This window comes from Haliotis cracherodii, unplaced genomic scaffold (genome assembly GCF_022045235.1).
Source record: "Haliotis cracherodii isolate W230 unplaced genomic scaffold, xgHalCrac1.p SCAF_1, whole genome shotgun sequence".
Lineage (NCBI taxonomy): Eukaryota > Metazoa > Mollusca > Gastropoda > Lepetellida > Haliotidae > Haliotis > Haliotis cracherodii.
Genome location: NW_027266264.1, coordinates 70,283,150 through 70,302,394, shown reverse-complemented (window position 1 = coordinate 70,302,394; position 19,245 = coordinate 70,283,150). Strand labels below are relative to the sequence as shown.

The following is a 19,245-nucleotide window of genomic DNA, read 5'->3' as shown; positions in this document are numbered from 1 at the left end:
AACAAGTGTATATGCATCTCATACAGGCATCCTGGTTAACCTTAAATGATTTAGTCAACAAGGTACGCAATTAGTGGCTACACCGTTTCAGTCGGGAAAAAGCTTCCCCGTTAAGTTATTTCACAGGGGTCAAAATCAGCCTAACACAAGTACAGTTTTCAATAATAGTTTGACGGACATACCTGTAAACATTTCACGGGAAGCCACAATTGATCCTTCACCGGTACAAGTATACAGGGAACTGTCTTGAGCATACACCGGTACACCGTCGCACGACGCTGCGCTAGACGAGGACGAGGGTAAGTTGGTTGTGGTTTGAGTTTTCACTGAAGGAGCAGTCTGACCATGATATCCGTCGTCGTCAATCAAAACTAGGGCGAGAAAACACATGACTTGATAAAGATGCCCTCGTGGCAGAGGGAGCAGTCCGTGTTGTCAATTCCACTAACGTGCCGGTCTACGGTAGCATGGTAGTTAGGTAGTTAGTTTCTTGCTGGAATTAAGACATGTAAAATCGTTTTAAGAACTGAAAGAACTAAGGTATTTTGACGCACGAAACACAGGACAATGTGACAATAATATTCAACACCAACGAACTCGATCACTTGCGAGGCCGGCCTTACAGACGGGTTTGTTGATCAACTTGTTTCAACAAACCCGTCTGTAAGGCCGGCCTCGCAAGTGATCGAGCTTGTTGGTGTTGAACGTATTCGTTACATAGTCCCATAGTCCTGGGGTACAAGTTAACATGTATTATGAAGACAGGGTTGACGTCTATAATGATATATAATATATCATTTAACTAAAGCATTTATCCATGACATAAGCTTATGACATAAAAACATGTATGTTATACCCCAATGACATATGTATGCAAATTAGATATGCAAATTAGATGAAGTGGGACTTCTTTCGCCGGTTCACGTGAGTAGGTGTTTACAAACATCATGAATACCTTTGATGTTGGAGACAATGTTTTAATAGATCAAATGAGGTTCTGTTGATGTAAATGCACACACACACACACACACACACACATTAATAAGGTGTTGGGGCGCCTTCGTGGAGGTCACAACAAGACGGTCTACCAGAGTTGTTTTGACAAACTTCGTCAACTGCGACATTTAGCCTAACCTGCGCTTGAGAACTGTATGGTTCAGCGAGTAGTCAATATCTAGACTGTATCGAACTGATGGGAGAGTCAGTGTATATGTTCTCTATGAACGTTTTGTCGCCAACTGAATACGGGGGTTGACAGATTGGGCGGTGGCAAAGTAATAATGTGGGCGGAAGTAGGCAACGTGGTGCAAGGCAACTTAACTGTTCAACGTACAATGATGAAAACGTACAACAGAATATTGTTCCCATTATGAACAATGCTGACGTCATCTTTAACCACACCAATACTAGACCGCCACAGCAACGTTCATACCGAATCCCGTAGCCCTCTGAATCGATGGATTTAAACTCTCTATGTTTCGTCCATGAGCAGGAGGTACCAGATAATACATGACCCTAATGTTGGACACATATGCTGTTTCGAGGTTTTTTATAAATAAGATCTTTGATTTTTCATCGCCTATCGATCATAATTCAAAATATATCTGACTTTGATATTGTGATACATTCATATCAAATGAAAGCTTTGATACATACTTGTCTTAAGTTTCTCAATTAAAAAGAACATTATCAGTCAAAGCTATTTCTAGTATACACGACTGTCTCACTGAATTGCATACCCATGAAGATCCGGGCAAGAATCAAACAAACAAAAGCTTACAACTGATGTATTCACAGACAGCAGATTCAGAGTGGTTACCTTTTTCCCCAACACCACGTACAACTGTGTTACAATAAGCATGTCTACTGCCTTCCTGTTCGGAAATGGATGTACATGTGGTACTATCCTTCTGTGCGGAAATGGTGGTACATGTGGTACTATCCTTCTGTGCGGAAATGGATGTACATGTGGTACTATCCTTCTGTGCGTAAATGGTGGTACATGTGGTACTGTCCTTCTGTGCGTAAATGGATGTACATGTGGTACTATCCTTCTGTGCGTAAATGGTGGTACATGTGGTACTATCCTTCTGTGCGTAAATGGATGTACATGTGGTACTATCCTTCTGTGCGTAAATGGATGTTCATGTGGTACTATCCTTCTGTGCGTAAATGGATGTACATGTGGTACTGCCCTTCTGTGCGGAAATGGTGGTACATGTGGTACTATCCTTCTGTGCGGAAATGGTGGTACATGTGGTACTATCCTTCTGTGCGGAAATGGTGGTACATGTGGTACTATCCTTCTGTGCGGAAATGGTGGTACATGTGGTACTATCCTGTGCGGAAATGGTGGTACATGTGGTACTATCCTTCTGTGCGGAAATGGTGGTACATGTGATACTATCCTTCTGTGCGGAAATGGTGGTACATGTGGTACTATCCTGTGCGGAAATGGTGGTACATGTGGTACTATCCTGTGCGGAAATGGTGGTACATGTGGTACTATCCTTCTGTGCGGAAATGGTGGTACATGTGGTACTATCCTTCTGTGCGGAAATAGTTGTACTTGTGGTACTGCCCTTCTGATCGGATATGGAGGTTCTTGTGATACTGCCCTTCTGTGCTGAAATGGTGGTACATGTTGAGTGATAATCCAGCAGCATTGGGGTTCTCAGACGTAACATGAAATTAATCTCATGTCTTTCATTTGATTTGCATGTTCCCAGTTTTGTTACTATAGAGACAATGAAATGTATACGAACACAGAACCTGAATTAATTAGTAATGATGAATAACTGACTTTCTCAGAATATTTCAGTTCAGTGATTAACATCATGAGTATCGATCTACCCAATTGGGATACAATGCCATATATCAACCAAGTCAGCGAGCTTGACTATCCGATCCCGTTAGTCGCCTCTTACGACAAGCATAGTCGCCTTTTACAGTTAAAAAGATGGTTACTGTAAATGTTCCATCATAAAAGCTTTGATGGCTAACGCAACCAGCCATACAATGAGAGCAATATGCGTATGAATACAAAGGACTGATTAACAGAATGTACTCAGAGTCGCATCACGCCCCGCACACTGAAAACACATTTTTCGGCAAGCATGGGTTGCTGAAGCCCTATTCTACCCCGGATCTTCACGGATATAAGATAATAGTAAGTGTCGTGACGATCAAAGTTCAAGCGTTCAAGAATGCTACTCTTGATAAGAAACCAACTGCATCGGTTATGTTGATATACACGTGTATTTATCAGCAGCTACCCCTGGCAAACACTAGCGATGGCCGAGCCACAGTTTACACCCGAGGAGGTGCAGGAGGGACAAAGAATCGTGAACTATGTGATAACGAAGGGCCTGGACAATGAGACTATTGTCAAACGATTCGACGAAATAAGTGAACAGTACAACAAGGTACAGTAGCTGGTATTGGTTAACATTTAAACAAATTATAAATAAAATAAAAATATTATAAAAAAATGTATTGATACTCAAGTCACAACACGACATATGAGACAATGTCAAGGGACCATATTGAAGCGATAGTAAAGCACTCGTTTGTGACTGGGGATAATTCTTTAGGTTTGTCAGCATTTTACCGCAACTGTCGGCACTGTTTTGTTTTGCTTTTGGAACCACGTGGCGTTAGAATATGGATCTGATATTCAGTATATTTCCCTTTACGCCGTGGGGATGATTTGGACATTGTACGTTTGTTTGTTGTTTAACGCACTAGCAATAGTCCAGCTATGTGTCGGCGGTCTGTAAATAATCGAGTCTGGGCCAGACAATCCAGTGATTTACATCTTCTCGGGTCGGACATCGTATGTCCAAGTTAATGATCAAACAACTTGTTTTCCAAACAACTCGAGAATGTATGAACATATGCATCCTTAGAGTCGGGCATTGAGGCGGTATGGTTAAGGTACCGGTCATTTATTATGGAGGGGTCTCATGGGGAGGGTCATAAACAATAATATAGTGATACATATCTGGGGAGGGTCTAATGGAAATTGACATAAATAAATTTTTTGTGCTGTTGCATTTTGTCTTTGTGGGGAAGGTCATACAAAATGTACAAGGACAAGGGGAGGGTCATGAAAAAAATTGACAAGCATTAGATGAAGGTAATTTTTTTCAGTTGATTAGGGCATCAAACACCTGACCACACGCCCCAGACACCCACAACAGCTCGTTGCTTGAAAGTTTACTGCGTCCGAAATGTGTTTTTCACAATCTCGAAGTGGTTTCATTAGACTGGGTATATGTTACTTATTAAAAAAGAAAAAGTCAGATTTAAGGTCATATATGTTTTCTCAGTCGGCACAGGGTCATTCTGTCGTGCGTTACTTTCTTGATGATTTTATCACGTGATATACTATCAGGCGCAGACCCTAATCGGTTACAAGGGGCCGAAATGGATGGGCGAAAGCCTGGCAGCTCTGTATCCCAGCAATCGAGAGAATGTCAAGATCCTGGATGTGGCCGCTGGCACAGGGATGGCCGCTTTCGAGGTAAGATATGTCATACATATAGCACGACCTCCATCTAGGTAGGGAATATCATGCATATAGCATGACCTCAATCGATGTAGGAGAGATCGTGCATATAGCATGAACTCCGTCGAAGTAGGGTTTATCATGCATATTGCATGACCTCTGTAGAGGTAGGAGATGTCATGCATATAGCATGACCTCCGTCGTGGTAGGAGATAGTACGTATTAGTATGACCTCCGTCAAGGAAGGAGGTATCACGCATATAGCATGACCTACATCGATGTAGGAGAGATCGTGCATATAGCATGAACTCCGTCGAAGTGGGAGATATCACGCATATAAAATGACCTCTGTCCAGGTAGGGTTTATCACGCATATAGCATGACATCCGTTGAGGTAGGAGAGATCGCACATTTCTTACACACCTGTGGGTGAGAAACCCATTTGAGATAACTGGTATCAAGCATATGTGTGAGATCGAATTCCAGGCCCGTGATTGGCTACTCCGTGGTGATGACCTGAGGTCAGATGATGACGGACTACTTTCCTGAGTGTAAGTCATAAGTTGCTCGTGCTTCAGTCGAATGTTCACTTACGTCTGTATTGAAAAACAGGACCGTGTAATTAATAATAAAAATAAACAAACTCGTCCTCGTCTGCGAGATTGTTTGTTATTATTATCAGTTACATTATCTGTTGTTATGTAAACATCATCATTTTTCAGAGTGTAAACCCCCTGGATGCCACAGCGACACACTTCAACTTCGAAATCGAATAAAATTAAAAATATGTCACGCAAACTAATACATTTCACAGTTTTGAATTCCACCTTCTGTTTGTCATTTACTGTCATTTTAGGCAAAGCAAAATTACTGAAAGTGACTTCTGAAAATTAGGTACATTGTAAATCTCGCCAAATCACAATTCACAATTACTGTGTGTTTAGAAATCTAAATATAGGATATTTACACGATTAATTAAAGTAGAAAAATAGCATATTAGAGATCACGGGTATCAAATCACTAATGATAATTCTGAAACGTCGCTGATAAGCCTAGAATCGTTTCGAATGTTTTGGAAAATACGCATAAACGAACACCGAAGTGTACGTTCCGCCATAATGCATTGTGTTTGCAAAATGCCGGTTATGAGTCGCCTATTCGATCAGGTATATTTCAAACTCAGCTGCTTTACATACATCCCTGAATTCCTCATACATTTTAGAAACAAATGACAAATGGTCTTTGTCACCAATGCAAATTATCTAGATGAAATCATGCGAAATAAATTAAGTATGGAAACGAAAACTGCTCGGAAAGCTGTACTTGCTGAAATGTAAACAAAGCAAAATTCAGATTTTACACTGTTTAGTATTTTTACTACAGGTACTTTCGTCTAACTGTTACATACACTGGCTCGATCACGCGTTTGAAAATATTCATGGGAAGAGTATCGTTGCACTAATTATGGAAACAATGATGTCGTAAATTCAACAGAAGCCGTAAAAGTGTCCGTCCTGTGTGACGCCATGACTGACGCAAAATCACGTACAACGATGGCGGTAGTTATCTGCATTTCTGACTAATTCTCTTTGTTACATTGGAAAACATGGCAAACAAATAACAGTACGCAGATTGTCAGAATGTTTCTGATTACTGCCGTGACACATTTATGTGTATACGACCCCTCAATCAACGAAAATCCTCCTCTGGAAATCCCGCGTACTGTTGTCAGTGAAACACGCCATTTTGTAAAAGTCGGTCACCGGCAGTGATGCCATACGGAAGTAAACATTGTTGTACATATTTGGTAATTTCTTTGAGGTGTAAACTTTTAACTCGGCACCCAGCGTGTTCTTTGTTTTTGTCTTGTTTGCATTGTCATCATCGCCTTGATAATCCACAGATATGGCGGAAACCTTTTTGTGTAGGGTCACATTATTTATGAGTAGTAAACAGTACATAGGATGACGTCACTTATGACAGTGGTGTTATGTATTAATGCGCTACTGCAATCATGAGAATAGACAAAATGCATCGCTTCGATGCTAAAAAGGTGCGATTTTAGGGTGTGTAAGAAACAGATTACTGCACTCGTGCCGGTCAGATACCATTGATCTTACAACTCGTTACAAAGCGTATCTAACTCGCTTTCGCTCGTTATATGATACTTTTTGAAACAACTCGTTGTAAGATCAATCATGGTATCTGACAGTCACTCGTGTAGTAATCTCTATATAGCATGACCTCTGTCGAGGTAGGAGATATCACACATATAACATGACCTCTGTCGAGGTAGGAGATATCACGCATACAGTATGAACTCCGTCGAGGTAGGAGTGATCACGCATATAGCATGACATCCGTCGAGGTAGGAGTGATCACGCATATAGAATGACATCCGTCGAGGTAGGAGTGATCACGTATATAGCATGACATCCGTCAAGGTAGGAGATATCACGCAACTAGCATGACCCCAGCGAAGGTTGGAGGGAATACGCATATAGCATGACATCCGTCGAGGTAGGAGTGATCACGCATATAGCATGACATCCGTCGAGGCAGGAGTGATCACGCATATAGAATGACATCCGTCGAGGTAGGAGTGATCACGCATATAGCATGACATCCGTCGAGGTAGGAGTGATCACGCATATAGCATGACATCCGTCAAGGTAGGAGATATCACGCATATAGCATGACTCCAGCGAAGGTTGGAGGGAACACGCATATAGCATGACCTCTGTCGAGGTAGCAGAGATCACGCATATAGCGACTGTCGATGTTGTATTATTTGTGACACATGCAGCATCGTATTTGTCAAAGTTAATGACAACTTATGTTATACTAATCGTCCATGTGAAAGGCAGAAAATGTGACTGAATTATGACACATCAACTGATCAAGGAAGTCGCTCAGTGTCCAAATATTTCAGATGAGGAAACATGGATTTGTTCACATTGATGGTCTGGAGCCGTCCCAAAACATGCTGGATGAGGCCAAGAAAAGCAACTTATATGAGCGATACATCTGTGATGTTCTCGGGGAAAACACGCTTGATATTGCGGATGGTGAGTCGGATAACGTACAGTTGCATTACAATGGTATTACTGCAGATATAGGTTAACTGATACCTCCTGTATACTAGTATCTTATAGTCCCTATATTTCTAACAGCTCCTATATATCTGATAGCTCCTATATATCCTAGAGCTCCAACATCTCTTATAGTCCCTATATTTCTATCAGCTCCTATATATCTGATAGCTCCTATATATCATATAGCTCCAACATCTCTCATAGGTCCTATATTTCTAACAGCTCCTATATATCTGATAGCTCCTATATATCATATAGCTCCAACATCTCTTATAGGTCCTATATTTCTAACAGCTCCCATATATCTGATAGCTCCTATATATCATATAGCTCCAACATCTCTTATAGTCCCTATATTTCTATCAGCTCCTATATATCTGATAGCTCCTATATATCATATAGCTCCAACATCTCTTATAGGTCCTATATTTCTAACAGCTCCTATATATCTTATATATACATCCTATTTCTCTTATAGCTCCACTATCTCTTATAGCTGATATATATCCCATAGCTTCAACATCTCTTAAAGCTCCTATATCTCATATACCTCCTATATCTCTTATATATGCCTCCTATTTCTCTTTTAGCTCCAGTGGGCATGGGTGGCCCCTAAGGCCCCACGATTCGCTGTGCAGAGTTGCGTCCCTTGGGCACGCCAGAAACCTATGATTGTGGGTTCGAATCCCGGTTCACCCCGATTATGTTTCTTGGTTTGTCAGCACCATACCCGTGCTCATGGGTTTCACCAAAGTGGTAAATGTCTGAGACCTGCATCACTTCGGGCCTTCCTCCCACATGAAGCTGACACACCGTGATATAACTGGAATACTGTTAAAAGCGGCGTTAAACCAAACTCACTCACTCACTCCTATATCTCTTGTAGCTCCTATATATCATATAGCTCCAACATATCTTATAGTTCCTATATCTCTTAGATCTCCCATACCTCATACACCCCCTATAACTGCTATACCTCTTATAGCTCATATACCTCCCGCAACTTGCTTACGGTATACCTGGTTGTTCACAGACAGCTACACAGTGGTGACAATGGTGGGTCTGAGTTCAGAAATCATGAAGAAACTCACAGTGAAAGCTCTTGAGGAGTTGGCAAGGGTCACGGAGAAAGGTATGTTACAAGGATAAAATACAGGAGCTTGTACATATCCGAAGGATTTGGCGTGTGCCATGAAGTTTTAAGCAATTTAAATAGTAATAAGGTCTAGATAATAGATATTATTACTTGCCCGTGAAGAGATCACCCGTTTAATAAACATACAGCTGTATTACACATTGTAACATAAAAGTAGGTATGTTCCCTGATCTGATTGGTTAAAAAGTGTTGTCGAATGAGCATAACATCGCTGAATTTTTGGGGTCTCATCACCGTGTATGTATACATTAATTAATGGAACTATTTTTGAAATCATCAACATGGAGGAACAGACTGAACTTTACCCTGACTTCCACATCAGAGATTTCGATGAAATATTGAGTGAATGGGACGACGAGACATTTTCTGAGATAATTCAAGAATTTGAAGGTAAATGAAATTTACCTTTTTCCATTAATTACAAAACAATAATCATAATTAATGTAATTTTCTTGGGCTTGGCCAAAGGAAAAAACAAAACAAAATCAATTTTTAACATAGTAAAAACATTTATTGCAACTCTATAATAGTTATGACTTTCATACACCCACCTAATTTTGTTCTTATTATAACCCACAACAGCTGTTGAAGCTGAAAACCGTTCTGAGATGGCGCCTGAACTAGGAAATACAGCCAGCGTTGCCGTAGAGCCCAAAGTTCAAGCATCCAGTGACCGCTTCGCGTCCCTTGATGAAAAAGCAGTACAGGACATCGTGGATGGGAACCTCTCCAAATCTACAGGCAGTTAAAATATTTCGACGTAAGCCATTGAATCATAAAAGAATACACAAACACATACCAAAATTTCCTAAGCAGATTCGATCAACATCAGCGAGAGTTACCTCCCTTACACCATTGCCATGACAGCAATGTAAAGCGTGACTAATGTGTCATCGCAAAAATTGGCAATAATATAACGAGATTGACCAAAATCTTAACATAAATTAAATATTTCGTTTTGTAAGATTTGAGAAATGTTATACTAAATGGATATACGGAAATTTCATTTAAACACGACACCATAATTATAACGAATATTTTACTCCCACTTACCGTCACATTTGTACCCTGAACAAGGCAATCTTTTCACTTCCAGAATGGTTTGGTTTCCGAGGTTTTGAATCCACGTTCGAAGAGCTTCCTGCTTTTCAACTGAACGAGAGACTGAGGTTCTTTTATGCCGAAGTCAGAAATGCTGAGGGAGACCTTTACTCAAAATCGAGTTTTGTTGGGTTGCGTGCTGCCATACACAGGCATATCAGCGCAGCATTAACATTATCCAAGACCGGGAATTTCACACTGCAAACTGCCGTCACTTTGCTGTCAAACGCAGGTATTGAAAATCGAGAGATTTGCAAAATTACCGGCCACAAAACCGATGAATCGTTGAAGTCGTATTCCATTGACACGAGCTCGGCTCAAAAACGACATAATTCGAACATTTTTCAGGGACAGCAGCAGCTCGCTAACGAACGTAATTTGGTACCTGTCCAAGATACAAATATCCTGCCACTGTCCACTGCTCCCGTGAATAATTTCCAGGTTAATTCTTCTGCTAATTTCCACGGCCTCTCTCACATATGTTTTTCCACTGTAACAGTAAACAACTTTTTCCATCCCAGCTAAGCTGCATGTCTGAAATTTCGCACATGTTTGACGTCTCTTGTCACCACCTCAGTTTCAGGCGAGTTGACACTATCTTGTACAGGGGCCAAACAGTATGTACGTCTTTTCTAATTTTGATTATTTGTGTTGCATAGATACGCATAACTACCAATTACAAGTAGGATGAGGAACTGTGATAAAGAATTAAATTTGTGATATTTCCTGTTGTTTGTTTATTTTCTGAGAAATGGGCTTGAACATGTGACCACCCCTTTCGTAAAATGGACCATCATTATTGGAGTACCTCGAAACCATTGATCGGTTTCGCGGCACCCTATATCATGCATCTTTTCGAAGGTGAGCACGAGGAGACGTATTACTAACGACAGTCTTGTTGTGTCATGCGCTCAGTAAATTAGTTCCTCCTAAATATCGATTTTATTTAACGTTCATGTTACAATGTCGATAAATATTTCGTTTTGTAAGATTTGCGTGATGTTATGCTGAATGGATGTACGGAAATTTTTCATTTGAACACTCCGCCTTACGGCGTCGTGTTCAAATGAAATTTCCGTACATCCATTCAGCATAACATCACGCAAATCTTACAAAACGAAATATTTATCTCCTTATTGTGTAATACCAAAACGCGTGCTTATGTACTCTCGGAACACGTTTCACGAACAAATATTGAAAGCTCTCAACATCCCTTGGCTTTTTCAACGACATTGCGTGTGGAGATTACAGATCATTGAGAGGAGTTTATGCACACTCGATGACCCCAGCAACCTGGTTGCTAGGTTGACGTCACATGGCATTGTTTCGCAGAAGGATCTTGAAACAAAATTCCACAAATGACGTCATCGGGTATAGGGGGTGTAAGTAGGTCACGGGACTACGCGAGACATAACGTTACTTAGTACTTCCGGTGACAAACAACGTCTCGCGGCAATGGCGACAGCAGTGTTACGTCGGACAGGGCCCGGCGAATCATATTTGGAACACGCAGGTGTAACTTAGAAAAACATGACATTGTCACAGGCATTAAAACACTCGAGATGGGGAACATGAATAGCAAGTGTTGGCTTGTCAAAGCAGTTGCAGTGTTGTCAAGACGTCCTATGGTCGATGTGAAACTGGCCGCTACCCATTCATAAATATTGAGGTAAGTTTTTTGCACACTTCTGATAAGTTGGTATAATTGTCAGTGTTGATAAGGCAATACTGGTCGGTTCATGGTTCATCATCACACGTACAATGGTGTTGGCGTTGTAAAATGAGCATAAACATTCGTTCTGAAGGTATTTCAATATGCTCTCGGTTTATGCACCATACAATGTTATGGCAAATTTTCATTACATCTATCCTTAACCTTTTCCAATAATAAATGTTCAGCTCTGATAAGGAACGTCACAAAATTATATTTGTAGGTCCAGGGGAGATGACACAAACTATAGTCATATTTAAAGAAGGCCTATCATGTGCATGTTGGCAATGCAAATTTTGTCAATACTTAATGTTGTGCAAGGAGACTTATGGGGGTGCCTGTGTAAATAAATAAGGATATGTGCCAATATCACGATGATAATGTTATGTGCACTAAAAAATCAGGTTTTATTCACACAAAAAAAAATATTAATCTAATTTGTAAATAATGATGATTAAATCCTTGCAGTGTTTGTTTTTAAGATCTCTGAAAAGTGACCTCACTTAAATGTATTCTGTATGATGTGAATAGACTTGATCATTACAACCCCATTTAGCATTTGTTTATCATATTCAGTTGAAGGTACAATGTACATGCTTAATTTATTAAGTATATCTTGATGTGGGCATTGTAAGAAATGACTGGTATTTTAGAAGTATATATTATATGATCTCATTAGTGTTATTTATCTTTTGCAGTTGGGCCATATTTCCATGTTTGAGGGGAGAAAGATTTCCTCATCTGACCCACGAGTAGATGCATATGGATCACCAGAATTACCTTGATGCCAAACATAACTGCACCTCAAGAGCATCTCGGACAATAACATATTTTTGGGAATATTTTGTGGTTAAGCATTGCATTGCCTATGAAAGAACAACTCTTGTTGTGTATACAGATGTAAACATATTAAAGTTCTATCTGAAGTACTGGTTCTGTAAATGATGTCTGTGAACATCAGAATACACCATATACACTGGACACTTGCTGGAACAGGACCTACTTGTCATCAACATGGTGTTGCAGAACATCTTGGGACTCTCCAGTCCAGTGTGAATCTAGATACTGACACCAGTAACAGTGCATGCTGGCACATTTATTTGTTCAGGTTTGGCATTTGGGAATATTTGCCATGAATGTTTAATACTTGTGACCTTGGAATAAAATTACTGAATAGATCTGAAGCTTATTTATTGTTTTTTGTCTGGGATAATGCCATACAAAAAAAGTCTTTTTAATATTTCTGGTATCAGCCATGATACTGAATTGATATTGAATATAATATCATAACAATGCACATGGAATGTTTATGGGTCAAGAGTTTCCAAAAAAATACAACAGATGCTTACCAATGAAAATTTAACTTAACCAATGGCATGGCAGTTGTTGCTTTGTGAAATGAATTCTTTGTTGAAATATCAACATGTCTTGTTTTTGCATCGCTGTTTTAGGGTCCAGCATGCAAATTACACTGATTCATAGAACAATAGCCAATAAACATTGACATTTCTTGACCAGATCTTAAAACAGATTGGTCCAAATGGATAGCGAAAAATGTGAAATGTCAGTTACCTCATTTGTTTGACTTGGATTTTGAGCAGAATATTTGAAATACACAAATATATGAAAAATAGGTGCAATTGTTTCTATCTCTGCATCAAGTCAATATGGTTGCACTAAATTTGTGTTCATCAGTGTTGATTGAGTGATAAGGTAAATGTATTAATGTTTTGGACTTGTGGCAATTTTCTTTACTTGGTTCAATTGAGCCTCACAACCAGAAATATTAATTTAAAAAACCCTACCGTTCATCACAATTAATCCTGCTATCAATCACAGTCTGCAGTGTCATAACAATTATATTGCTGACAAGGTGTAACACTTTTATTTCTTCCCTCAGAATAACATTACACTTCATATAATAGTAAGAATCTTTCTTAATGTAGGACATGTCATTGGTGATCGCCTACACAATTCAGTGTATTTGTCTTGCATTTTGGCCACTTCTGACTTGAAGTTGCTGTGTGCTGGATGCTGCTTCGACTTTTGGTTGCTGTACAGCAGAAATTCACTCCTGCATAACCAAGAAAAAAAACATTCATGTTCTGCAACAACATAGAGCTAGACATCAAGTACATACACAGTGTAAAATTACCATTGTCTAACACCAGTTCTATTCATCACCGGACTAACAAATAATGTTTACACAATTTGAAAAATAGGTATATCACTGTGAATATTCATATGGAATACTAACAGCAGTTACTTGTTGCACAAACCTGAAACCACCTAAGACTAAGAGGTCTTCAACTGAATTTCGCAAGTAAAATATAAAAAAAAATTTTGACTGACACAATTTCATTATGCCCATAATATTGTATATTCGAATGGAATTCGAAATCAAGGGATATGTGTGTTTTACAGGTTAGGGTTTGATATATTTATTTCAAATACTAAATTATAGTCATCGATATAATGTATTGATTTGGTTTCATGGTTATTTGATTAACTATTGAGTGATTTGTGACACTATAATTTTGTTTATGTTTATAATAGAAGTTTCACATATATTCTTTTTTGGTGCATGTTGAGAGGACATTTATTTAATTAGCGTAATTATTTTTGGGATTAATATATATATTGGCAGGGCTATGAAAATCATTCATCCAAAATAGGTTATTAAACTTTTAATTATTTCAATAAACCATTTTTGAGTGTGTGTGTGTGTGTGTGTGTGTGTGTGTCTTCCTTAATTTTTGTCATCCTTTACATTTAGATGAGAGTAAAACTTTAGTTCAAGCCTACCAAAGTGCAAATAATAATAACTCTGCATGTTATTATAACTATTCACATTAAATATACAAACTAATTTTGATAATTACACAACAATTTATGCATATGCTTTATACATTGCATAAACCTTCCTTCATAAAAAACATATTTTAAAAATAAGTTTCTCATCAAAGCTAACAAATGCCATAATGGAAAATTATTTACTTTATTAAAGGTGAGTGACAGAGCAAATATATATATATATGACCAAATATAATGCATTTTTTAAATTTAAGTTTCAAACATATGACTGGTTTATTAAATACTATAAATACTAAAAAAATAAATTAATAGAATATCCTTAAATATATTTCACGTTTAAAAATATGTTCATAGCATAAATATTCCAAATTTCATCCTCCAAATCTTGCCTAATAATTTAATGCCTATTCAAACTGTCAAAGGCACGGCTTCCTTGACACTGCTTATGCTGTCAGATACCAGAATACCATGGTAAGTTGGGTAATGTGGCCTACCTATTAGTAGTTACATCTTCATAAATAATCTAACATCAGAGAAACATGTAACACATCCTCCGTAATCATAAAACACTGTCCACTGAGACTATAAATACGCGTCTGAACGATAGTACCGCACTGGTTGTTAAAATTATTTTAAAGGTAAAGAAAAGAACACATACCTTTACGAACGGTCCTATGGTTGTCAGTTGTCAATCAGGAACCAATACACCTTGCAGGAATGACAAATAACCGATCATATTATACCGAAATAAGTAAACTTTTACGACTGTCAACAGCGGTGACAACCAAGTATGGTAGTATACTTGGTCCCGTCTACAGAGTTAGCTTTGGCGGTCGCGCATTTCGAAAGCAGAACTAGTTCATGAATATTGGCATGTCACCGGAAATGCTGGTACCGGAAGTAGCGCTTCGCGAGACTTACGGGCCCTATTACGACGTGATTGTAAACTTTGAGGTGCAAGGCCCCGTTCCACAAGGCAATCGTACGGTAGCGCAACGACAGTCGTTGGTCTAAGTTAAAGTATATGAGTTGCTAACCTTAACACTACGATAATTTTGTGGAACAGACGCCTGAATTCTAAAGGTGGACCGTTGGATGGTATTAAATTCATACGTTTCAACTTTTGACGTATTTGAAGTATTACTGTGTTAAACTCAGTTGGATTAATTATGCCGTGGATCGTGTAGGTGTCAGCCTATTCACACTCAACAGTATAATTCTAAAAACGTTATAAATGGCCAGTAATAAATAAAATACTAAACTCGCTCCCGTGTAAAACCAATTTAATGAAACTCGTGAAAAGTTGTGGTATCTGACGAGCGAAAGCGAGTCAGATACCACAACTATTCACTCGTTTCATAAAATTGGTATTACACGGGAGCTCGTTTAGTATTCTATATTTATCATTTGTCAGAGATCCTTTTTGTGGTGGCGAGAATCTCTATGCATGAGGTTGGGAGTGTGGGTTTCTATGCATGTTCATGAATGTATGTGAGTGTGTAAGGGTGTGACAGTGTAGGTCTCTGTGTGTGAGGCTGTGACAGTGTAGGTGACTGTGTGTGAGGCTGTGACAGTATAGGTCTCTGTGTGTGAGGCTGAGTAGGTCTGTGTGTGTGAGGCTGTGTAGGTCTGTGTGTGAGGCTGTGACAGTATAGGCCTCTGTGTGTGAGGCTGTGACAGTGTGGGTCTCTGTGTGTGAGGCTGTGATGGTGTTGGTCTCTGTGTGTGAGGCTGTGACAGTGTTGGTCTCTGTGTGTGAGGCTGTGATGGTGTTGGTCTCTGTGTGTGAGGCTGTGACAGTATAGGTCTCTGTGTGTGAGGCTCCGACAGTGTAGGTGTCTGTGTGTGTGAGGCTGTAACAGTATAGGGCTCTCTGCGTGAGGCTGTGATGGTGTTGGTCTCTGTGTGTGAGGCTGTGACAGTGTTGGTCACTGTGTATGAAGCTGTGTAGGTCTCTATGTGTGATGCTGTGTAGGTCTGTGTGTGTGCGGCTGTGTAGGTCTCAGTGTGTGAGACTGTGACAGTGTAGGTCTCTGTGTGTGAGGCTGTGTAGGTCTGTGTGTGTGAGGCTGTGTAGGTCTCTGTGTGTGATGCTTTGTAGGTCTGTGTGTGTGAGGCTGTGACAGTGTAGGTCTGTGTACACGTGGCTGTGACAGTGTTAGTCACTGTGTATAGCTGTGACATTGTTGGTCGCTGTGTGTGAGGTTGTGTGGGTCTCTGTGTGTGATGCTGTGTAGGTCTGTGTGTGTGAGGCTGTGACAGTACAGGTCTGTGTGTGTGAGGCTGTGACAGTGTTGGTCACTGTATAGCTATGACAGTGTAGGTCTGTGTGTGTGAGGCTGTGACAGTATAGGTCTCGGTGTGTGAGGCTGAGACAGTGTTGGTCTCGGTGTGTGAGGCTGTGACAGTGTTGGTCGCTGTGTGTGATGCTGAGTAGGTCTCGGTGTGTGAGGCTGTGACAGTGTTGGTCGCTGTGTGTGACTGTGTGGGTCTGTGTGTGTGAGGCTGTGTAGGTCTGTGGGTGAGGCTGTGAGTGTGTAGGTCTCTGTGTGTGTATGGATCTATGGTGTATGGGAGTATGGATCTCATTGTATGGAGTTGTGAGAGCATAAACTGTTTCTACGTCGTGCTCAAGTACCTTTTGCGGATAGGTATTGTACTACACAGGCATGTTCCTGTTCCCCTTTTGATAGACAACTAATGTTATTTTTCCAGGTGGACGTGTGATGATCAACAATTACGACCGCAACTTTAGAGGTGACATCATTCGTACAAATCTTTCTAATCTTGAATCTCGTAGGGTGTGGAAACTAGAAGACGAGCAAACCATGCCAGAAATATCAAATGGAGTTGGTGGTATTTTGCAGGTTTATATGGTCTTGTAACCAACCATAAAGCAACGTCACAAAACTTCTTTTTATAATCGATTTTATGTTAATTCAGTTCCTACAATCTGTAAGACAATCGCTAGACTAACTAGTCTCTGAAATGAGCATAGTATACAGAAGATAAGTTGTTGAATTATCTTAATAAAATATAATGGAAAAACGGCCAATAGACTTTCAATTTAAACTGCAGTAATCTAGACTTGCCAAATATTATATTTCTTTCTGATTCTGTATGACAGACTAGACAAACGCATGTAGACATAGTTCTTAATATTTTATGGTTCTTTTGGGCAAGATGACGTATGCCAAATATCACTCACATCCTTCATGCATATCCATCAGCGAGTTACGACACTTGCAATGTCCAAACCGAATTCTATCTAAGATATCTCAACCATCTCGACTTGAAACATCTGGTGTCAGTCATGTGTTCAACACAAAGAGCATCGATGTGGCGTCGCTATGAATAAATCATGTTGAAAACCGTTATTCTTGTTTTAAGACAGTAAATGTTCCTTGTATTCGCGACAGTACTATTTTAGAGCTACTAGGACGTCTGGCCAGTTTGCGTATTTGAGGTATGTCGAACGGTGACTGCGTCATAGGGCTATCGCACCTCAAAGACTTGTCTACAATTTATTTCATGAAGTATCTGAAAAAAACTGAAACCGGAACATCATCAAAAAGCATGATTAAAACTGGTATCCTACTAATTAGAGCCCGTCAAATACAATTACACCGTCGGGGGTCTCATTGTTCATTATGGTCACACTCATGACCCTTGTGTTTGCTTGTTTTTTAACGCCGCACTCAGCAATATTCCAGCTATATTACGGCAGTCTGTAAATAATCGAGTCTGGACCAGACAATCCAGTGATTGACATCATGAGCATCGATCAACGTATTGGGATACTATAACATGCATTAACCAAGTCAGCGAGTCTGACCACCCGATCCCGTTAGTCGCCTCTTACGACAAGCATAGTCGCCTTTTACGGCATGTACAGTTGCTGAAGACCTACTCTGACCCCTATTACAAACGTTGATGGTCTTTCCCTCTACAGGACCGAAGGGTCAAGTTAGCCAGGGCATTGCACATCGTCTGTCCTTCAACATCTTCAGCAAACCGCCGAAGTCCTCAATATATCCAGGGCTCGCATTTCGGTAAACCTACACTCACCCCTGTACGCATTCACGAGGTTTTCGCGATCTTAAATTACCGGCTCTTGATTTGTGTTAACATTTTACTGACCAATAAAACGTCGAGATAAGGGAAAAGAAAATGGGTAAGGGAGGTAACTCGTATAGTCTAGAAACAAAAGCCACCGCGAGTTTGTATGGACGTGAAGACATCCTTTCAATCAAAACGATTTTTGAGGACTTTCATTTACGTTTTTCAACGTTTAATTTCTCACAAACTCTATCGTAATCATTGTTGTTGATATCGCCAACCCAACCTTGAGACCGGTTTGTAACTCGCATTCTGATTGGTACGTGAAAACTGGTAGCGTAGCCAATCAAATTTGCTGAAGGAAATTAAAGGCATGTAAGTGAAGATCGCGAAAACTTTGTGGTTAATATGGAGGATGCCGAAAGTCGGGCCTGAAGCTGAAGGAATATGTCTGGAATCATAATTAAACTGAGATTTGTACATATAAGTTGTTGTTAATAATCATTTTTCCAAATCGTGAATTTCTTTTGAGAATTTTCTTCTAAGAAACTGCCGTGAATTGTTGTATTTGGTTTTAATAAACATATATAGATATAGATAGATGTTTGTTCTCACCACTCACTCGACATAGGGTCAATATCTATTTCAGTGAAAGATATGACTATCTCACCGCCAGTGATGTAATAAACTTCACAATTAATAGTAATAATAATGCCATGGACTACTTGCTAGCAATCTCCTAGTGTGTACCTGACAAACCAGTAATTGCCAAGACGGACCAGGACAGTCTGATGCATAT

The 19,245-nt window shown here is 39.7% G+C and overlaps 1 protein-coding gene across 2 annotated transcripts; it reads left to right on the top strand.

The window, feature by feature from the left end:
• The first annotated feature begins 223 nt into the window (after positions 1–223).
• On the top strand, positions 224–18,994 carry LOC139466479 (methyltransferase-like protein 27). 2 transcript variants are annotated; one of them, XM_071248208.1, is made up of 6 exons: positions 224–299; positions 3,272–3,425; positions 4,397–4,525; positions 7,443–7,578; positions 8,639–8,737; positions 17,103–18,994. In XM_071248208.1, exons 2-6 carry the CDS (start codon positions 3,294–3,296, stop codon positions 17,270–17,272), a joined length of 666 nt encoding a protein of 221 aa, XP_071104309.1. In that variant the 5' UTR covers positions 224–299; positions 3,272–3,293; the 3' UTR covers positions 17,273–18,994. The 2 variants fall into 2 exon arrangements, with proteins under 2 accessions (XP_071104309.1, XP_071104275.1); XM_071248174.1 differs by having other exon boundaries at positions 3,269–3,425.
• The last annotated feature ends 251 nt before the right edge of the window (positions 18,995–19,245 follow it).

Bases quoted from the DNA above. Each gene is read 5' to 3' on its own strand.
- LOC139466479 (XM_071248208.1), top strand. From the start codon at position 3,294: ATGGCCGAGCCACAGTTTACACCCGAGGAGGTGCAGGAGGGACAAAGA. The intron at 3,426-4,396 runs GTACAGTAGCTG...ATATACTATCAG, and splicing joins TAAGTGAACAGTACAACAAG to GCGCAGACCCTAATCGGTTA. The intron at 4,526-7,442 runs GTAAGATATGTC...CAAATATTTCAG, and splicing joins CAGGGATGGCCGCTTTCGAG to ATGAGGAAACATGGATTTGT.